At 35.3% G+C, this 21,530-nt stretch overlaps 1 protein-coding gene across 1 annotated transcript in view; it reads left to right on the plus strand.

Annotated features, from left to right (window-relative positions):
- The window catches only part of LOC112043786 (cell adhesion molecule Dscam2-like), a 176,226-nt gene that overhangs the window by 139,650 nt on the left and 15,046 nt on the right, over positions 1–21,530 (plus strand). Inside the window, exons 6-19 of the mRNA XM_024079361.2 lie at positions 4,692–4,759; positions 5,109–5,194; positions 8,395–8,486; positions 9,018–9,172; positions 10,765–10,855; positions 11,461–11,703; positions 12,540–12,708; positions 13,065–13,200; positions 14,010–14,129; positions 14,733–14,909; positions 15,803–15,947; positions 16,309–16,457; positions 19,986–20,151; positions 20,911–21,050. Of these exons, the coding sequence (XP_023935129.2) occupies positions 4,692–4,759; positions 5,109–5,194; positions 8,395–8,486; positions 9,018–9,172; positions 10,765–10,855; positions 11,461–11,703; positions 12,540–12,708; positions 13,065–13,200; positions 14,010–14,129; positions 14,733–14,909; positions 15,803–15,947; positions 16,309–16,457; positions 19,986–20,151; positions 20,911–21,050 (1,937 nt within the window). The remainder of the gene's footprint in view (positions 1–4,691; positions 4,760–5,108; positions 5,195–8,394; positions 8,487–9,017; positions 9,173–10,764; positions 10,856–11,460; positions 11,704–12,539; positions 12,709–13,064; positions 13,201–14,009; positions 14,130–14,732; positions 14,910–15,802; positions 15,948–16,308; positions 16,458–19,985; positions 20,152–20,910; positions 21,051–21,530) is intronic.

A 21,530-nucleotide genomic window follows, 5' to 3' on the forward strand; every position in this document is an offset into this window, starting at 1 on the left:
TTTTATTCAACTTAATAAAATTAGAACAGGTTTGATATTGGCATGCTTATTCTCCTTTGAGCTTAAAATATTTATTATTTCACTAAGAATTAACTCATTCACTTATGTGAAAGTTACAGGCTAGTACATTTCAGTTTGAGCGTACAAGAATAGTAAAACGTAGTAATACTAGTAGTGCTAACAAATAAACTATAAACAATAATATAATAACAAATATACAGTAAGAATTATAACGTGATAAACAAAAATACATAATAATTAAATTTTTAATGACTATTTGTAGGTAGTCATTGAAAGAAAAATACCAACAGCGGAACCTGAGGAAATCTCCTTTACATACAGAATCCGTTTATATTCTAATATATTTTGACCTAAACAATATTGTATACATATCTAATTTATTTTGTGGAGGTTAGAGTCAGAGGTTTGAAATCTGTCATATAAAATTTTGATAAATGTCATCTGGGCCATTATTACAAATCTTTTGACACCACATTCATTAATATTGGGCCAGTAATTTCAGCGCTTCGGTGAAACATACATACATACATAAATAGACTGCTAAAATAATTACCCTTAAATATGTATGATGCAAAGTAATGTACTACTCATTCTTCAAATGAGTAATGGATTTCATTGAAATTTCAGTATTCAGCTTTAGAATGTACCTAACACCTTATGCTATATATTTTAGAGCACTGCCTTAATTAGGTAAGAGTATAAAACCTTGCTGAAAAACCATCCAAGGACTACTATTGCTATATACTACGATAAATTGCAAGTTTTTTATAATATTTTCTTTCTATTACAAATGTTCAAAACAAAAAATTGAAGAGTTAGTACATATTCCATTCCCCCAACTTGCTCTGAATAAGTTTTGATAGCAAAACTTCAAACAAACTAAATAAACTACATTCAACCTTAGCTTATGCATACAGATCTTATGAAAATAATCTAGCTACAATTATTAACATTATAGACAAAGAGCTGATTGTTTTAGTATTTTAGTTTTAGTAGATACACCTAAGTCTTATTTTAAATTCATTAATGAAATTTTTTGACGTATCCCACAAACAATAAACATTTAGTTTGCGATTTTTGTTTCATAAAATAAAATTAAAGGACGAAAATTAATTTTACCTATATGCTTTACTTGAAATAAATATTTTATAATTTGTTATAATATTATAATGATTGTTCAACTTCTGCATACTTTTAACCACTAGTACTAATATTCTTGGTATATCAATATATCGACAAGCTTTTCGCGTATTGACCGCCAAGCTTCGTTCCGAAGAGATGTTGATGAATTGAATAATGGTTAGAAAATCTCCTCCTTTTTTAAGTCGGTTAAAAAAGAAACTTGTTTGTTTGTTGAAACAAACAAGTTGAAACATGATTTTCTATTTACCTATATATATTTATATACTATAAAATATATATTATGCATTAATAAATACATACACTTCATAATATTATAAATGTATATATATAAATTGCATTGTCGTTTTCCATTACATACTAGTATCACATTATATCTGTAGTTTAATTAGTAATTATATATTTTTAAAATGTACCACATATTTGCTGCTTATTTTAATTTAATTTAGTTAATGACAATTTATTTGTACAATTATAAACTGTGACGTCACACGGGTCTCAGCTGAAAATCAGCGCCGTGTATTATACTTGTACGTAGTCCCCGGCATATGCTGAGCTGTACACCCTTTCTTTTTAAGGGTTACAGACAGACATGCTGTCATAAGGATAGGGTACTGACTGTCTGTAACTTTTAGATTTGAATAAATTTTCTTTCTTTCTTTCTTTCTTTCTTGTTTGTTTCATGATTGTGTTCTTTTACAACTCCACTGATCGATTCTCTATAAAAATTGGTACAGAGATTATTCTGGAATATCATAAATGGAATCTACTACTGATACGGACCACCGCTATTTTATTATATAGAATAGAATTATAGAAGTCCTCCAGTTCTCGATGTTTCCTTGAACAAGTTTTAACAAACTTTAGTCAAACTGAATTCAACTTTAACTCATGCATACAAATCGAATGGAAACAATCCGACAACAATATACAAACTACCTCACCAGAATCGGAATTAGCTCAGATTCTGTATGATATTTTTGTTGTTTGAACGACCTATTAACCATCTTCCATACATATCAATAAAATTAACGTGTCTCTGATTTAAAAGTGTGTTTTTTGAAGTAATTATTGCTATTATCATCATAATCATCATCATAATCATAATCATCATCATCATCATCATCATCATCATCATCATCATCATCAATCATCATCAACGACCCAAATTCGGTTTCTTGTTGAACACGAGTCTCCTCTCAGAATGAGGGGGGTTAGGTCTTTGCGCTGGGCCTATGCGGATTGGCAGATTTCACGCACGTAGAGAATTAAGATAATTCTCAGGTATGCAGGTTTCCTCACGATGTTTTTCCTTCACCGTTTAAGACACGTGATATATTTCATAAAATTACATAACTGAAACTTGGAGGTGCATGTCCCGGACCGGATTCAAAACTACGCCCTCCGTATTGAAGGCATACGTCATATCCACTGGGTTATCCGGGCGTTATCCAATTATAGCTTTATTATAAAGCACAAATGAACTTTTTGAAAATGTTTTTGTGTCTATCTCCAGGTTAATCTCTAAAACAGTTAAATTTTCACTGACAAATAAAGGAAATGATTGAGCAACATATATGCAAGATTTTATAGGTACCATATCTATGGCAATTCAGGTGTATGGTGTAGAAAAACATAACGTAAAGTTTTGAATTGAATTAGGTAGTATATACACCAGCATCTCCAGCATTTTTGCTTGATTTAAAAAATTTTGTAGCCCCACTACTCTTTATCAGTATTACTTTATCCACATCAAAAACCCTTTTAAAATCAACTCACAAAAACTCTAAATAACCATCATTTTGAGTTGAAATATTCGACTCGCGTACATTCGACTCATACTGCAGTCTACTTCAAAGGCGCTTTTGTTTAACAAAAAATAATGCCGTAATTATATCCGCACTTACACTAAAAGCGGCATTATGTTAAATGCTGTATTTGATTTCGTATTTAAGCAGTCACGATATCAGAGAGATCGTGGCCTATATTCTCTAGCGAATATTGAGCATTACAACGTTCAGAGCTAGTGATGTGCCGGTTCATAGCGCTGTATCAGTGTCTGTATCCGCGGATGTCCGAGGGATATGTATCCGTTTCCGTTACTTTTTGGCGGATCTTTGATGAATCTTTTGTATATTAGATCTTTTATCTTTAACTTATTTTGTTATCATTTTTGAACTCATGAAACAATGCCAATTACAAACTATATAATTATCTATTAGTTATGGCCGTTTCCGGAGGGTGTGCGTTCGAATCCGGTCCGGGGCATGCACCTCCAACTTTTCAGTATTGTGCATTTTAAGAAATTAAATATCATGTGTCTCAAACGGTGAAGTAAAACATCGTGAGGAAACCAACCAGCATACCAGAGAATTATTCTAATTCTCTGCGTGTGTGAAGTCTGCCAATTCGCATTGGGCCAGCGTAGCGAATATGGGTTGATGACGAATTATGCTGGCCAGTGTAAACGATATCAAAGCAAAAGAAAGACTCAATGCAAATCAAAACATCGTCGCGGTGATCGACACCGATTGAGTAAGAAAATTAAGATTGAATAAGAAGATTTGTATCCGTATCAGCGGATACACCTTTTAACGATCCAGCACAGCACTTGTTTTAATAAGTTTGATGTATCTCTGTGTGTATGTTTGTAGCATTGTAGCTCCCGAACTAATGAACCGATTTTGATTTGTTTTTTTTATGAATGAATTATAGCATGGCAAGTTCCGTTGATGACACTCCCATGATTTGACGAGGGGAAAGGACTGCTTGGGTGTGAGGTCGTGCACGCGGGGCAGAAGAAAGGACTGCGCGGGTATGAAATCGTGCTCGCGGGGCATCGGGAGTGTTACAAACGAATTCGCGAAGCTATAGTTGGGATTGTTTTTAGCTGTTTTATCAACATATCCGTATTCGGATTCGTATCCGCGGATGTACATTTTTAATGATCCGGTACATCACTTGGTCATACAGATTTGTAAAGATATAAAGGCGGAGTGTTTTTATTCTAATATCGTTTGTTTAAGTAATGTGTTTTTAAAAGATAAACACACGCAACACTCGAGAGCTAAGGGTTCCCGCTGCACTTTTAGTATGCATAAGTACTGTGTTTAATCCAAACAATATCATTCTATAGTAACAGATAGGTATTACTTACAACCTCATCACAGTAAATGTACGAAACGAATTTTAATATTACTGAGCTTTCATCTCTGGCTGTAATGAAGTTGTTAAATTGTTTATCTGGAAAGAGCTACTGGTGATTGTTTTTTGTTATATTATAATTCTAAAATAAAACAAATTCTTATTTCATCTCTTAGAGTGAATTGCGTATTTTTGTTCTGCAATGCATTGGTTATTTATTATGTAGTGTATTTTCTAATATTTTTTAAATATACACTTACATAAATACTGAAAAGTTACTTTGTACCTAGTACCTGCCTTATTTGGTAAAGTAAAAATAGGTTGTTTAGTAAAAAATGATTTGTAGTTTTTAAAGATGTTTAAATTTATTTTTTCTTTAATTCTAGGTCAAACGATCACAAGAAAACTAAAAGAAAATATGAAATTGAGCAGCCTTTGCAGACCGTGACAATTGGTTAGTATTAGCATTTTACACTAGATTTTGTATGCCTTCCCTTTGTGTTTTAAATAGATATAGATAAAGTCTTTAATGTACAAAAAATATTATATAATTAAATATTATATAATTATTAATATTATTAATTATAAATAACAAAATACAAAAGAAAAAGCGATCTCCTCCAAACAACCTACAGTGAAATATTGAAAACAAAGGAAAGGAAAACTGAGAGTGCAACAATTAAAATATACTAAATCAAACTACCTAATTCACGAATAAAATAAATATAAATACAGATACATACGTAATTATATAAATAAATAATTAGTTCAGACATAATTAAATGTTATTTTTTTAATTTCAGGTACAAGATTTAAAAGGGATCTAAGTTCAGGGAACGTTATGATCACGCAGCATTTCAACGATAAAGTTTTATCGCCGGGTGAAGACGTAAGTAAAAAATAATAATAGATAGCCTAGCGGACGCCCGCGATTTCGTCCATGTGGAATGTCCAGTTTTTTACAAATACCTAGGGAAGCATGAATTTTTTCGGGATGAAAAGTAGCCTATGTATTAATTTAGAGTAAAATCTATTTCCATTCAAAATGTTACCCAAATTGCTTCAGTAGGAACAAACATACACACACATTGAATTAGAAACAAGAAATATAAGACTAAATTTTAACAAATATGAACAATAAGAGGTCCTGGGTCCGATTTGTAGCTTTGATTACTGATAATATAGCCATTTTTGATTTTCAAAGTAACCAAGTCAATTTTGAAACGAAGAAAGCTTTGACGTAGCCTTGTCGCAACTTTCGTAGACAGCGCTACGCATTTTCGTAGCGCGCTCGTAGATCGGTTATGGTTCGAATTTTACAATTTTCCAGTACTCCAAACACAAATACAACATAGGACTAATAAAATATATACCGATAGTTAAATAAGGGTTAAATTCCTCAATGCGATTTCCTCATCACTTACACGTGATGTGGACACACATCAGTGATATACTCGTACATTTATACAACTAGAGACGCCTAGAGAGGACGCCCGCGTATTCGTACGCGATTAATGTGACCATTTCTTAGATGTTGTTTTAGATAAGAATGGCTTTAGCAACCTTTTTTTTATTCTTTACAAGTTAGCCCTTGGCTATAATCTCACCTGATGGTAAGTGATGATGCAGTAAGATGGAAGCGGGCTAACTTGCTAGTAGGAGGATGAAAATATTCCCTTTTCGGTTTCCGGAACCGGAAGCAGAACCGGAACGCTAAATCGCTTGGCGGTATATCTTTGCCGGTAGAGTGGTAACTAGCCACTGCCGTCGCTTCCCACCAGCCAGACCTGGACCAATTAAGAAAATCTCAATCTGCCCAGCTCGATCACCAGAGATCGAACCCAGGACCTCCGTTTTGTAAATCCACTGCGCATAACACTGCGCCACTGATGCCGTCATTAACTACCCATATAAGATATAATACGAGTAATTGTATGAAATTGCAGACTAGTAGATCAATAAAAGAAGAATATCCCACAATGCACAATTTTGTTACATCTCGAAGGAATTCAGCGTTTTCGATGAAACTTCTCAAGCGGCTTAGCTTCTACTGACACTTCTAATAGTTATTGTCACAATTCAACCAATTGACACAAAACCTTAGCAAACTATACACCTTAACCTTCGTTCAGTAGGTAGGTATTTTTCAAGTTTATTGCAAACATACAAATAGACAGGCGGTTTTCTTTATTGGAGTTTACTCCTTAAGAATCGATTTTTTATATATAAGGCGCCCGGTATGAGAAAAATCCGAGGGGTAAAACCAACTGAACTAACGAAAAAGTGTCACGTTTTTGGTGCGCACCTTTGGTGCGCAACTTTCTAATTTAGCTGTGAGTGTATTGAGACGTACATAGGGTATGCTGTATAGGCGACTATACCTATATACCATATGTTATTGAGCTTGTTTGTTTAATGATTATATCATTGTAAGAGTAAAATATATAATGTGAAGTATATTATAAAGTCTATTAGTTATTTTACAATTCTATACATTTAGTCTTCTTTAACATAAGTATTACTAAAGCCCTACTCGATGTGCACTGTTTACCAACAAAAAAAAGTGTATATGTTAAAAAAAACAAAAAGTTAGCTCGAAGCACGTCTCAATACTCGCGCCTTATAAGTGAAAGGTGCGCAACCGAGGTGCAGCAGGCCGCGGCGTGCGCACCCGCCTACAGCGTGCACATGGGTGCGATGTGCAAGTTGTTGGCGGCACAGCGCACGGTGAAAGGTGCGCAGAATAGGTTGCGCACAAAAAACGTAACGCATGTCATTTCATAACTTATTGGAGTTTACTCCTTAACAATCGATTTTTCATTTATACCCCTCGGTACGTTTTTTGTGCGCAACCTATTCTGCGCACCTTTCACCGTACGTAGCCGCCATAGCGTGCACATGTCTAGCGCGTCCGCACGCACGTGCACGCTGTTGGCGGGCGCGCACGCAGCGCTGCACCTCGGTTGCGCACATTTCACTTTTCAGGCTGGCAGGAGCTGACACACTTTTTATCTTATATTACATTTTCTTTACTTTTTAAACATTTAGTATAAATATAATAAATATACCTGCTAATTATATATACACACTAATATTATAAAGGCGAAAGTTTGTGTGTAAGTGTGTAATGTTTGTTCCACTTTAACGCTGCGGCTACTAAAGCGATTTGGCTGAAATTTGGAACGGAAATAGATTTTACTCTGGATTAACACATAGGCTACTTTTCATCCCGGAAAAATCCATGGTTCCCGCGGGATATGTGAAAAACTGAATTCCACGCGGACGAAGTCGCGGGCGTCCCCTAGTTATGTAAAAAAATAATACGAGTAGGTAAGATAAGAAAAAATATACACGAGATTTTTTTTATTTAAAAAAATTACCCTTTGAGTCATCTTTAAATATCTTTTGTACGGAACTTAAAACTCATATATAATTACTATCTTAATATCTAAAGAAGGATAGGTTTTGTGGAAATTTCTACCTATTTATTTAAATAAATGATGAAGCTGGGACCTATAAATATTTCATAGTATTTATTGGTATTAAATCCAATTTTCGTTACCCTAATAAATTTTACATTTGCCATTACGTCGAAAACTAGGTATTCTCAAATTAATTATTCGACCGCTATGCCAATTGTTAGTACAATCGAAAATCAAATTCAATTACCAATACCGCGAAAATGTAAATTATATACGTACATACATTTGATATACGAGTATTACGCGAAATTACGAGCTTTGTTATATGCTAGCAAATGCTTGCGGTTTTACTCGCGTAGTTCATGTTTCCGTGAGAGTTCGGGGATAAAATATACAAACAACCACGTGGCTTTCTAATTTTAAAATCGGTTTAGTAGATCCAGAGATTAACGCCTACGTCCTGACAAACTTTAAAGATTAAAAGAGGGAGCGCTCAATTCGATTATAAAGAATAGCAAAAAATTAATTATTTAATTAAATGAGCGTACGTCTGAACAAAGCATCATAAACTCATGACATGAATTCACAAAGCCATGACACAACTCCAAAATACATGACATATGTCACGATATCATGATAATAATTATTACGTATTGAAAATTTTCAGATTAGTCTTCAATGTACAGCGAGTTCGGATCGGCCACCGCGGTTCATTTGGGAGAGGGATGGTGTAGTCATCACGTCAAATACTGACTCTAGGTACAACATTTCATAGACTTTCTCAGTAATAAGTTTAAGTTACTACCTACTTTATGAATACACTAGCTGACGCCGCGTGGTTTGATCCGCGTGGTTCCCGTTCCCATAGGAATATGTGGATAATATATAGCCTTCCTCGATTAATGGGCTATCTAACACTTAAAAAAAATTTCAAATCGGACTACTTCCTGAAATTAGCGCGTTTAAGTAAACAAACAAGCTCTTGAGCTTTATAATATGAGTATATAAGAGGTCAATGATAAGTATATATTAATATACCTTCGCCTATTTCAATTTGTCTGCATACTTAAAATTAACATAGCTATTAAAACACCATAAAGTACCTTATTTTCTATTCTATGTCAAAGATTATATTCATTCCTGGCTAAAATTAATCTTTCTGTGAGTACTGATAAAAATCAGTTTTTGTATGATGATTGAACAAACAAACATACAACGAACTGAATGGAATATTTATAACGCAATTTGTTTGTGAACTTGAACTTTGAATTAAATAAGTTTTTTCTTTAGGTATATTTTAGGACAAATGATGTCACCGACGGGGATCGGCGTAATATCACAATTAAACATATCCAGGTCAAGAGTTGAAGACGGTGGACTCTACGCGTGTGTGGCACTCGAAGGGGAATCCACGGCTAAACACGCTGCTAGAATAGACGTCTATGGTATTAGAGTTTACTTCTATAATTTGTTTATTCATTGACATTTTTTTAATATACCCGAAGATATAAGAGATCACAAAGAGCTTGTTGACTATCACTCTAATGGAGATGCCTCATTAGTGCATTGCGTTACGCTGTCGTAACGGATCATCGCATTGTACGCCACACCTGTGTTGCGGCGACGCACCTATCAAGTTAGTCTCACAGAGTCGAAATGAGTGAAACACTATCATTTGCAACAGTTCAGTCACAAACGTCGCGTGGAAGACGCAACGCTTTAATATAGCATGTCCGTTTGAAATACATGGAAAATGACGCAACAAAACGTAACGCAATAATGAGGCATCGCCTTACATGCACCAATGAACGCTTGAATAGCGTACGTGTAGGTCTAAGCTTCTAACTACATTAATTGTGGTAATTAACTACATAAATTTTGATAATACACTACTACATTATCTGAGGTAAGAGTGTGTACTGTCACAGAAAACATATTATGTACAAGTATTGTTAAATAAGTTACCTAAAGTACTGTTATATAAGTTTTTACCTCAATTAACGTAGTAAAATTATATCATTAAATTTATCAACATAATAATGAGGTTTCGGAAGCCAACCAGTCTTTGACAAACAAGAAAACAACAAAAATTGTCATTACTTTGTCTTCTGAAAATGTTGGGCTAAAGTTTATTAATTGACAAAGAACTTGAAAGTTACTTTACAAAGTGAAATTGGTTTTCAAATAAATAATTAATAATATTTTACAAGTCAGTGTATGTTAACTTATTTGAATTTAGCTTAAATAGCAGAGACCAGCAATAGGCTAGTTGACACTTTTTTTAAATGGTCTTAAATTGTTCAATATCGTTCTACTAGATTGAATTTTTTTTTATATTTTTCTGAAACGTGATTATATGAAAATTTTAATTTTTAAATATGTTTTTGAGAATACGAGCCAAAACGCCTGTTGGCCATGACAGTCTATATTTCAACTGTTTCATGACGTCACTATAATAAATCCTATACAAACGGAGCGTTTAAAAATATTAGTTATCAATTAATTTTTGACGTTTAGTACAAGTGTGTTAGTGACGTCACAAAACGGTCGACAGCGTTTTTGACGTTTGAAAAATTTGAAAAAATACGTGATATTTAAATTAAGTTTTTTAAGAAATCCATAATTATTAATTAATATCGATATATTTCGGACCCTTAATCCATGTACTACACAAAAATAATATTGTATTAAAATAGTTAAGAGTCAACTTCCCTATTTCTACTGCGTGTAATCCTCTGACTTCTAACTTCAAAGAACAGACTTTTGACAGACAATGGTCCGCGTATTCCTTGCCCTGACAGGCAGCCTTGGCAGAAGATTATAAAAGAGCAACTGTTGAGGTTCTCAGCAGAACCTGCCTTCTGAACCGGTGGTAGAATCTTTCAAAATCGTCAACTGACGTATCAAAAGTGCTTGTAAACTGAGCCTACTTGAAATAAATGAATTTTCGTTTTGTTTTGTTTTGTCTTTGTTAATGTACTCGTATGTTAGGATTATTTATTGATGTGTAACCATTTTTCTTGTCTTTATTTTACAGGTCCACCGTACATAAGAACTTTGCCACCGATAAAAGTTCAAAGTGGTGATTCTTTAAAGCTTAAATGCCCTTACTATGGATTTCCTATCAGGTAACCTTTTTATTTCTTTAAAACTTCGCAAACTTTGCTAAGTTTGAAGTGTTCCACAAAGAATCTGATTGCACGCTTTACGCAGCACGCTTATAAAATTTAAGGACCCATGTTTGGAGAAGGAAGGATATTTTTTTGTTAATGTAAAAGGAGACCGATCATTTAAGTCCCAGCACGTTACAGAAAAAAAATGACGAATAATTCTTTATTTTTGTAATAAATCAAAATTAATTATTAAACAAAAATAATTATAATTTACAGCTGTTGTTAATATTTTTTTATTTATGCATGTTTTTGATTGAGCTCTTTGATTGAAACCGCATCGAAATAGGTCTATCCGTTTGAAAGCTACCATGCTACAGATAGACACACACAGACAGAAATCGACGTCAAACTTATAACATCCCTCTTTTTACGTTAAGGGTACATACGTATTAAAACAAATGCTAGTTATAAGCGTCTTCGTTTTTAAAATAAACTATGAAAATCTGTTTTCGAATATACAATAAAATCTATTATGCTTTTTAAAATATTTTAATAATTATATTTTATACAACAAATAACTTTCACTATACCATAAATTACATGTATTATTTTAATTTCAGTAAACTAGAATGGGAGCACAGAGGAAAGAAACTTATAAGCTCATTATTACCGCAACACACGAGGTATAAGCGAACCAATATAAGTAGTAAAAATCGTAAAGGCGCAAGAAAGAGACGAAGAAAAAGGCAAGTCTTGGAAACTACGGAAGACGGAGTTCTTACAATAGAAAGAGTTTCAAAAGAAGAAAATGGAGAAATGTACACATGTATAGTATTTAGTCCGTCAGGAGAAATGGCTAGAAGGTGATATGTTGGAAACTATCTATGTTTATATTTGTTTAGCAATTTTAAATCTTTAAAATATTCTTCAATTTCACTAACCGACTTCAAAAAAAGTAGGAGGTTCGTATTTCGACGTATGGTTTATTTAAGGTTGTCAATTTAAAAAAATCTCTTTTTGTTCGAAAGAGAATACTTTCAGGTTAGTCCCTTTTAATTTTTATGAAAATCGGTTTGGTATTTTTGTTTTTAAATAAAAATAAGTGAAATACTATAAATAAAAGTGTTAAAATATTATAAATAGAACTGATAATACCACAGAATGGTGTTTACCAGATTTGCAAAATTTTTAGATTGACATCGTAAACGTTTACGACTAATAAACTCAAGAATCTGAGGTTTATGACAGGCTAAGTGGGTTAGGCTATTCGGAAGCAAATCTCACTTTGGGCGATAAAGTTAATGCTGAAGAAAAATATTTGGTACATTATAAATTGTCCAGGCAAAAATCAAAAGTAAAAGCATTAAAGAGTGAAGCTCATGCAATTATCACGAATACATCCTGCACTCGCATTCCATTTTTACTTTTACCCCTTACCTTATTAGCCGCTAGACGTCCACTGCTGGACATAGCTTGCATGGACTTCCAAGCACAACGGTCTCGAGCCGCCAGCATACAGCGGCTGATTCGATCACGCAGAGAAACTCCAAGTATAGCTCGCTCTATTGCCCTCTGAGTGGATTTTAATAGCCCTCAAGTAGCATTCAATTCGCTATAATAGAAAATTGTAGCATATTCCCGAAATATATTAATTTTCTATTTAATTGTGTATTTAAATAGTTATTCTTAACATTTGTAGATCTTTTGAAATACAAGTTGTAGAAGCGCCAGAATTGGACGAACTACGAGTAGGTTCGGGACTGAAGGAAGGACAGATTGTACAAATTACTTGCAACATTATCAGTGGAGATCCACCAATTTTCTTTTCTTGGCTCAAAGATGGCATGAAAATTCCTGCTAGCTTGAAAGTAAGTAAACCCTTATATACATTATCTAATTATTTATTTTGTGTACATAGTAATTTAGAATACACCTAGATAAATAACTTTTTAACTTATCGTAATTCGTAATGTATACATACATACATAGAAAATTATATGCAGTTAAACATAGTCTAGTATTAGTTAAACATATAACTAACTAACTAACTAATAATATAATAGCTTAAAGATACAGTTAAGGTACTACGATGTATATTGTATAAATGTATGTATAATGTTGTATTATATAATTATCTTTTGTGTCTCAAAAGATTTTGTTAAATGAACATTTTTTTTTTGCCAAAAAAACACAAATATTTGATTTTTCGTTATTAAATTTTCAGATAAACGAACGAAGTTCAGAACTATTTAGCGTTTTGATTATCAAAAGAGTATCGTTGGAGCATTGCGGTAGATACACGTGTATAGCTACAAATCATGTTGGTAAAGTTAATCAAACAACTGACCTGTATATAAATGGTAAGATATTTATTTATGGCTAAGTTACATAAGGAGAGTTTATAGAATGCGAACAACTTTGATCTTTTAATTTCTTGCTACGAAAAATCTCATCGTCTAGTAAGAAAAATACATTCGGAGAAAACAGACAGACAATAAAATGTGCGCGAGTGAGATTATAAGGATTCCGTGTTTTTACTGCGTTCGGAACCCTAATGATGGTGGGAGTTTCGCCTAGCAAATACAATAATTTTCCTTCATTATAAGGAAGTTGGTCGTTATTGAGTCCATCATTATGACCCTCAACCCGTCAACAAATATTAGAGCAGCACAATGCTGCGCAAAGCTTTACAATCGTATCTTCTATAAGTAAAAAAGTTCTGCCTTGTAGTTGGTAGGCTCTGATAAATCCTCAGTTATTGCATATATTGTGAATAGTATGAGTTTCGCTATTCAATTTATATTTGGTCGATTTATTCGATTCTCGCAAATAGCTCGCATTGTTAAGACAAATCAAAACACGAATGCGTACATCGACCTAGAATTTGTCTGTATTATATATGGGTGTTTCCTTTCCAAAAACTGAAGAGTTCACAGCAAATGACAATGGTCTCTTCTCGAACCAAGGAGCGTTTGTAACCCTCGTAAGTTTATTTCGACTTAACGTATCATGATAAATAAGTTTCATAATAACCTGACGTCAAAAGTGCTTGTTCGCATTTATGAAACTCTCCTCGTGTAACTTGGCCTTAAACTACGGACGCTGAAGATAACATTAACATTTTTATTACGTTTCGATTCTATGTTTCTCTATGTCTGGTTGTCTTTAGTTGCACCAAAGTGGGTGGAAGAACCAACGAACTCATCACTTCTTCTTGGTCAACGTGGCATTGTAGACTGTAATGCTAATGGATATCCCACGCCGCAAATACATTGGATGAAAAGGGATGGTATGTATGAATAACTGAAATAATTGATCATGAATTTTGTAGTCGGAATTCTCAAAAACGGTGTTATAAATAAATATTATTAAATATTATCTGGTGCTAGTGATACGAAATTTTCGAAGTTCGAACATCTCTTTCTATATTTGTTGCTCAGTTATGCATATAACTATTACTACTACTTGTACTCATTCGCAAGAAAGTTTTTTTAACGGACGCTAAAAAAAGTTCAAATTTAACAAATGCATTCCGAAGTATATGTTTACACGACAGCGTTTTTTTAAAACACGACGCTTTTTTTCGAGCAGTGTTGCATTTTCAATTTTAAGCGTTGGAAATAAACCTTCATTTAACTTCATACTATACGTATTTGAACACTTTTTAACGTCCGTTAAAAAAACTTTCGTGTGAATGAGAGCTTATGTATTCTGTGATCACTCTTAATTAGTGACAACTACTTTAGTTTTCGTAAAGTAAAGTTACTTATTCATCAAAAGTAGTTAAAACTACAGAATAGATGTAATATATATTTATGTATATTTTATGTAGGGTAATATACATATATTTATGTAGGGACAATGTAATCATATATTTATGTATATTTTCCAGCTGCATTAGGAATCTGGCGACCAATTCTCGATCTAGCTGGTGGTGGAGTTTCTAGTTATCCCAATGGTTCATTATCTTTAGAAGTGGTGTCTCTAGCAGATGAGGGAGAGTATGCGTGTCACGTAGATAATGGAGTCGGAGAGCCATTGCACAAGAATTTATGGATAAGTGTCAATAGTAAGTGAAACAGTTATAAAATCTAATCACACAATTGTATGTTGATTTTATACATTACCAAACAAATCAACATATAAGGAATATGTTTATTATTTGAATTAAGGCTATAGGTATATTTTTTTAGTATTTCTTATCGGTACTTATGTTTTTAACAATATTTTCTTATTTTAATTCGTAAGTTTTAAGAACGTAAGTGTCGAAAACGTAATAATAATGAAGCTTTTGCTGTTGGTCCGGATAAAATCTGACGTAATTTTCCAATTTTCTATGTTTAAGAATAGAAATTCAGATAACTTATTGGAACGTTTGCACAGCGCGCTAAAACGGCGGTGTTTTATATGCTTAAAGCAAGTCAAATATTTCAAGAGTTTATTTTGCAATAAAGACAAGTAAACAGTAATGTTTTATGTCAGAATTTTGCTTTTATCATAGTTTTGTTAGTTCAGATATCGATTTAAAATATAAAAATAAGCCGTGATAGCCCAATGGACATAACCTCTGCCTTTGATTCTGGAGGGTGTGGGTTCGAATCCTGTCCGGAGCATGCACCTCTAACATTTTAGTGTGTGCGCATTTAAGAAATTAAATATCACGTCTCAAAAGGTGAAGGAAAAACATCGTGAGGAAACCTGCAGAGATTTTTCTTTATTCTCTGCGTGTGTGAAGTCTGCCAATCCGCACTGGGCTAGCGTGATGGACTATTGGCCTAATCCCTCTCATTCTGAGAGGAGACTCGCGCTCAGCAGTGAGCCAAATGTGTGTTAATAATGATAATAATGACATGGATTTTCTCAATTATATTAAATAAGATATTCTAGTACTTACTACAAAAATGATAAAAGTGAAACTTCTCAACTTTGCAACTGAATAACTAACTTCTAAATTATTTCTAGAGCCGGTGCACTTCGAGTCCGTGGGAATGAACTTGACCACAAAGATGGGTCTACCGATGACTCTTATTTGTCAACCGTTGGGAGACAATCCTATACGGATTAAATGGAGCTTAGACGGAAAACCCGTGGAATTTACATCCTCAAGGTATATAAAACCTCAAATACACTACTTGCATCGACGCTTCGACGAAGTCCCGACGTACGTAGTGTAGCAAGGCTTATTTTAAAGATCACTGAAATTTAATAGCGCCATCTATCGAAAGTCAACGAAACTCCTTTTTACACGAAACCAAGTTTCTTGGATGAAACCCTGAACTGAAATTGCAACAGGGAGATTTCTGCCATTTGTGTTTGCGTCTGTACCATTTAGTTTTTCGTATGATATTTAGATGGCGTTGATTTCTGTTAAATATGATTTTTATAAACTGCTTTATATACCTACCTGAAAATTAATATCTATCTCCCTATTTAGTAAATTTTCGTGAAGTTTATAGAATTTTTTTTAGAATCACAATATCAGAGTCGGTGAATTCAAATGGTATGAAAAGCACAATCAATATCAACTATGTGGAAGGAAGAGACGGTGGAACTTACGAGTGTAGAGCGAGCAATCCATACGGTGTTGCCACGCTTAATATTCATTTAAATATATTGGGTGAGTTGGTATATTTTTTATACATTTATTACAGTAGCTCCAATTTAACGAGAGCTTGTTTGTGGAAGTAGGTACAAGCAAGTATCTATCTATTTCAGCTGCAAATCAGCAATGCTTTGTTTGGCTCTAAAAATAATGTCAGTCGAAGATATTGGAAATTGAAATTGACCTAATACACATGCACATACTCTCAATCTTATGGGTAATTCGATTGATTGGTCTGATCAATCGTCATCTGCTTCAAGTAGATCATTATTTTATAATTTAGCATTATAATACAAATAGCTGACGCCGCGCGGTTTCACCAACGTAGTTCCCGTTTCTGTAAGAATACGGGGATATTATATAGCCTATAGCCTTCCCTAATAAATAGGCTAACTAAAACTGAAAGAATTTTTCAAATCGGAAATTTTCCTGAGATTAACGCGTTCAAACATACAAACTCTTCAGCTTTATAATTTTTTTTTCTCTCATTTATTTATTACTTCTTTTTTTTTTAATTTTTAACAATATAAGTATAAAATACAAAACATTATTAAAAATTTATAAAAAAAATTCACCCTCCCGCTGCGGGACATTTGAGTGCCCAAGCAACCGGTGGTCAGGGCTCCAGAGTGAGGAACCTCCTCACAATACGCGCCGTCTCAAGAATCACTGCCTTTTGTATCCGACTCTTGATCCAACAGTTAAGCGAAAGCTTCTTAAGGTGTTGGTCGAAGCTTTTCGCTATAAGACCATTGACTGAAACAACTATCGGAACAATAATAGTTGACTCAACATTCCACATGGCGGTAATCTCGTGAGCAAGGTCCAAGTATTTTGATACTTTTTCCTTTTCGGCTTTAACCAGATTATCGTCATGTGGAACTGTAATATCAACAATTATTGCACGACGCACTGACCGATCGACTAGCACTATATCAGGTCTATTGGCTACAATATACCTGTCAGTGATAATCGTTCGGTCCCAGTAGAGCAATGTACTGCTATTTTCAAGAACTGATGCTGGGTCGTACCTATAGTAAGGCATCTCAAAATCGATAAGGTCATATTGAAGAGCAAGCTGTTGGTGGATTATCTTGGCTACTTGATTATGTCTGTGCAAGTATTCGCCGTTAGCAAGGTGAGAACACCCGGACACAATATGCCTGAGGGACTCCCCAGGACGATGACACGCTCGACAGATGTCTAGAGTGCCATCATTCATAATGTGTTTCCGGTAGTTTCTCGTCTTTATAACTTCGTCCATAATTGCACAGACAAAACCCTCGGTTTCCCCAAAGAGGTCACCGAATTGCAATCAAGATACAGATGTTATTTGATCTACATCCGGCCCAGTAAGGGCCTTGTAGAATCGTCCATGCAACTCCTTGCTCTTCCATATTGCCACACGATCTGAGTTAGTAATTACTATAGGCTTGCGCCAGTTCTCTTTGCCTAGGGATAGCGGGGTAAGTCCCTTATCCACTGCAACGACATCCTGAAACATACTCACATTCATCTTGAGAAAATGATCTCTGAGATTGCACACCTCACGATTATGGAGGTTCTTGGCGTTTAAGAAGCCATGTCCTCCACACTTGCGTGGGATGTACAATCTCATTACAGATGAACGGGGGTGATGCATCCGGTATGACGTCAACAGTTTGCGGACATTACAGTCCAGGGAATCCAGTTCGGTTTGAGTCCACTTTAGAATGCCAAAAGTGTATATGAGTAAGGGCATGACCCAGCTATTGAAGGCACGCACCTTGTTACCGCCTGATAAAAGACTTTTTAGGACTTTTTTCAGGCGGCCAAAGAAGCGTTCCTTCACTACCTGTTTCATATTCCCTGTCTCAATACCAAGTGCTTCTGTCATTCCAAGGTATTTATAGGTCTCGCCTTCAAGGAGTGATCTGAGAATGACAGTTTCTGAAATAACTATATTCTCGGAGCTCACTATCCTTCCTCGCTCTACATTGATGACCGCACACTTGTCTACACCAAATTCCATCCTTATGTCATTGCTAAAGGTTTGAGTAATCTTCAGCAATGACACTAGGTCTGTACGCTTTGATGCATACAGCTTGAGGTCATCCATGTAAAGCAAGTGAGATATGAGCTCACCACCTCTGCGAAGGCGAAAGCCTAGCCCTGAATCCCGCAGTAAAGTACTGAGAGGATTAAGGGCTAGACAAAACCATAAAGGGCTCAAACTATCGCCCTGGAAAATACCTCGCCTAATCCCTATCAGTTCATTCGATTCAGAACACTCAGAAGCGCCTGGGTGACGAAGAACTGTCATCCACTGTCCCATACATGACTCAAGAAAAGAGCATAGTGTTGTATCGACCTTGTACAACCGCATGACCTCCATGAGCCATGAATGAGGCACCGAATCATAGGCCTTCTTGTAGTCTATCCAAGCAGCCGTGAGATTTTTTCTGTTTCGCCGAACCTGTTTGCAAATAGCAGTGTCTATGAGGAGAAGTTCCTTTGTACCACGAGACCGGGCCTTACATCCATTCTGTGTTGGGGCCAAAATATGATTTGCATTTATATGCATCGTTAATTTTGATGACAGAATGGATGTAAGGAGCTTATAGATGGTGGGTAAGCATGTTATCGGTCGGTAGTTTTTGGGGTCTGTGGTACTTCCGGATTCCTTCAGTGTGGCCTACGGAGGCCGACCAGATGCTACGCCAGAAATCTGACATAGCATCAGAAGTCGGAGGTTCCCCATCTGTCACACAGGCACTGGATCGTTCCCAGTTCCTGTACACTTTCCGTTGGTCACTTTGGAAGATTCTATTCTGATTATACCGGTCTATGCGCTCTTTATAACGCCTAATGCGTTGTGCCCATGCATAGACTTTCTGCTTCAAGAAGTCAATGCGTTCGGTGACACAAGCCAAGTACTGGAACGGACGTATGTCAGTCCCAGCAAAAGCCTGATTCACAAATCGCATAACTCTAGGGCGATTGTTGCCCTCCTTGAAGCAGATTAGCTTAGCTATGAGAGTTCTAGTCAGTGTGATACGCCTTTCGATTCTGGTACGCCAAGCTGGTGCTTGACCCGTCCTGTGCGGAACCGTGCGTTGTTCAGGGAATTTGACACCCGCAATACGACACGCCGCAACGGCTCCACAGAATAGAATCGAATGCGTATCACTTAGTATAGATAATTAATTGATGACGTTGATGTTACGGCATGAACTATACGTAATATACTTATTACAAAATAATGTATTCGAAATATTCATTATCATTCATTATCAAATATTCATTATCATCATCATCATCATCATCATCATATCAGCCGAGGGAAGTCCACTGCAGGACATATGCCTTTTGTAGGGACTTCCAAACATCACGATACTGAGCCGCCTGCATCCAGCGAATCCCTGCGACTCGCTTGATGTCGTCAGTCCACCTGGTGGGGGGTATTATTTTAATACTCAAGAACCAAGTTTTAATGGACAGTCGTGTAACTAAACGTACAACATAACTACTCGTATACCTAATGATTTTTATTTTGTTGTACAGAACCACCCACGCCTCCAATGGATCTCCAAGTGGACTCTGTAACCAGTTCATCAGCGAAGTTGTCTTGGAGGGACACGATTGTATCCCACGTCCAATACTACAGCCTACAGTACTCTGCCAACCAATACACGATGTGGGAATCAGCTAAAACAATTAATATAACCAGGTATGCACATAAACCTTCAAGCTTTAGCGTTTTCTGTTATGTTAGGTTTTTGTTTTGTGATATGCACAGTTACGATTTACGCAATGTTATAGATCATCATTATCAACCCATATTCATCTCACTGCTGAGCTCGAGTTTCCTCTCAGAATGAGAAAGGCTAGTCTCCTCTCAGAATAAGAGAGGAGACACGAGCTCAGCAGTGAGCCGAATATGGGTTGTAACGACGAGTATAAATAGTCCACCACGCTGGCCCAATGCGGATTGGCAGACTGTATGAAGTCTGCCAATCCGCATTGGGCAATCCGCAGAGAATTAAGAAAATATGTTATGCAGGTTTCCTCACGATGTTTTTCCTTCACCGTTTGAGACACGTGATAAGCACACAATTGAAAAGTTGAAGGTGCATGTCCCGGACCGGATTAGAACCCACACCCTCCGGAATCGGAGGCAGAAGTCATATCCACTGGGCTATCACGAATCATGTTATAAATCATTAAATTGTAATTATTCTGCAGGGACCTATTATTATTTTTAAATTTAATTTTTACAAAAATATTTATTCGTAAATCTTCATCATCATCATCCCGTTTAGATCCACCACGTTACAATGTGGGGTGACGGGCTTATTACGGTGATAATCACGTTTGTCTCTATAACGTTATCTATAATGTCATATGTTTAAAGTAACGATTATGACCAGACCAGAACCCGAAGATTGAACATGGTTTGCGATTTTAAAAATATCTGGTTGATTTTTAGACAAGAAAGCGACATTCGACAAAACATAGAACTACGCGACCTGCAACCAGCGGTGGACTATCGAGTGCGAGTTGCTTCCGGCAACCAAGTCGACCTCAGTCCGTACACTCAGCCTGTACACTTCACAACCTTACAAGAAGGTAAATTCACGGCCTCCATTTTCCAGTCAATATTACAATAGGGATGATGACAGTTTTTTAAATTGTATATAAATTAAGAGTATACTAATAGTAAAGCAATTTTGTAAAAGGAACAGGGTATCTGCGATCATTACTTTCGGAGCTACAGGGATTATTATAAAGAGTCATATTTGCGGCGCTGCCGCGGATCCCTGAAAAACGCCCCATACAAAATGGCTCGAAATAATGACGTCATAGGCAATGTAATGATCGTTAGATTTGTATGCGCGTTCAAACAAAATTACTAAGATCTTTGTTATTTGTGCGTTTATGTTTATAGTTCATATATTAAAAAATGTCACATTTAATGTAAGGAAGCTAAAACTGTATAAATTTTCATCTAATTACGATAAAATATTTTTAATAGTTTTTGAAATTTTATAATCTCATTTATTATGCAAATATCCAGACAATCTTTGCTTTTTATGTATAAATTATATA

The sequence above is a fragment of the Bicyclus anynana genome, chromosome 2, assembly GCF_947172395.1.
Source record: "Bicyclus anynana chromosome 2, ilBicAnyn1.1, whole genome shotgun sequence".
Taxonomy (NCBI): Eukaryota; Metazoa; Arthropoda; class Insecta; order Lepidoptera; family Nymphalidae; genus Bicyclus; species Bicyclus anynana.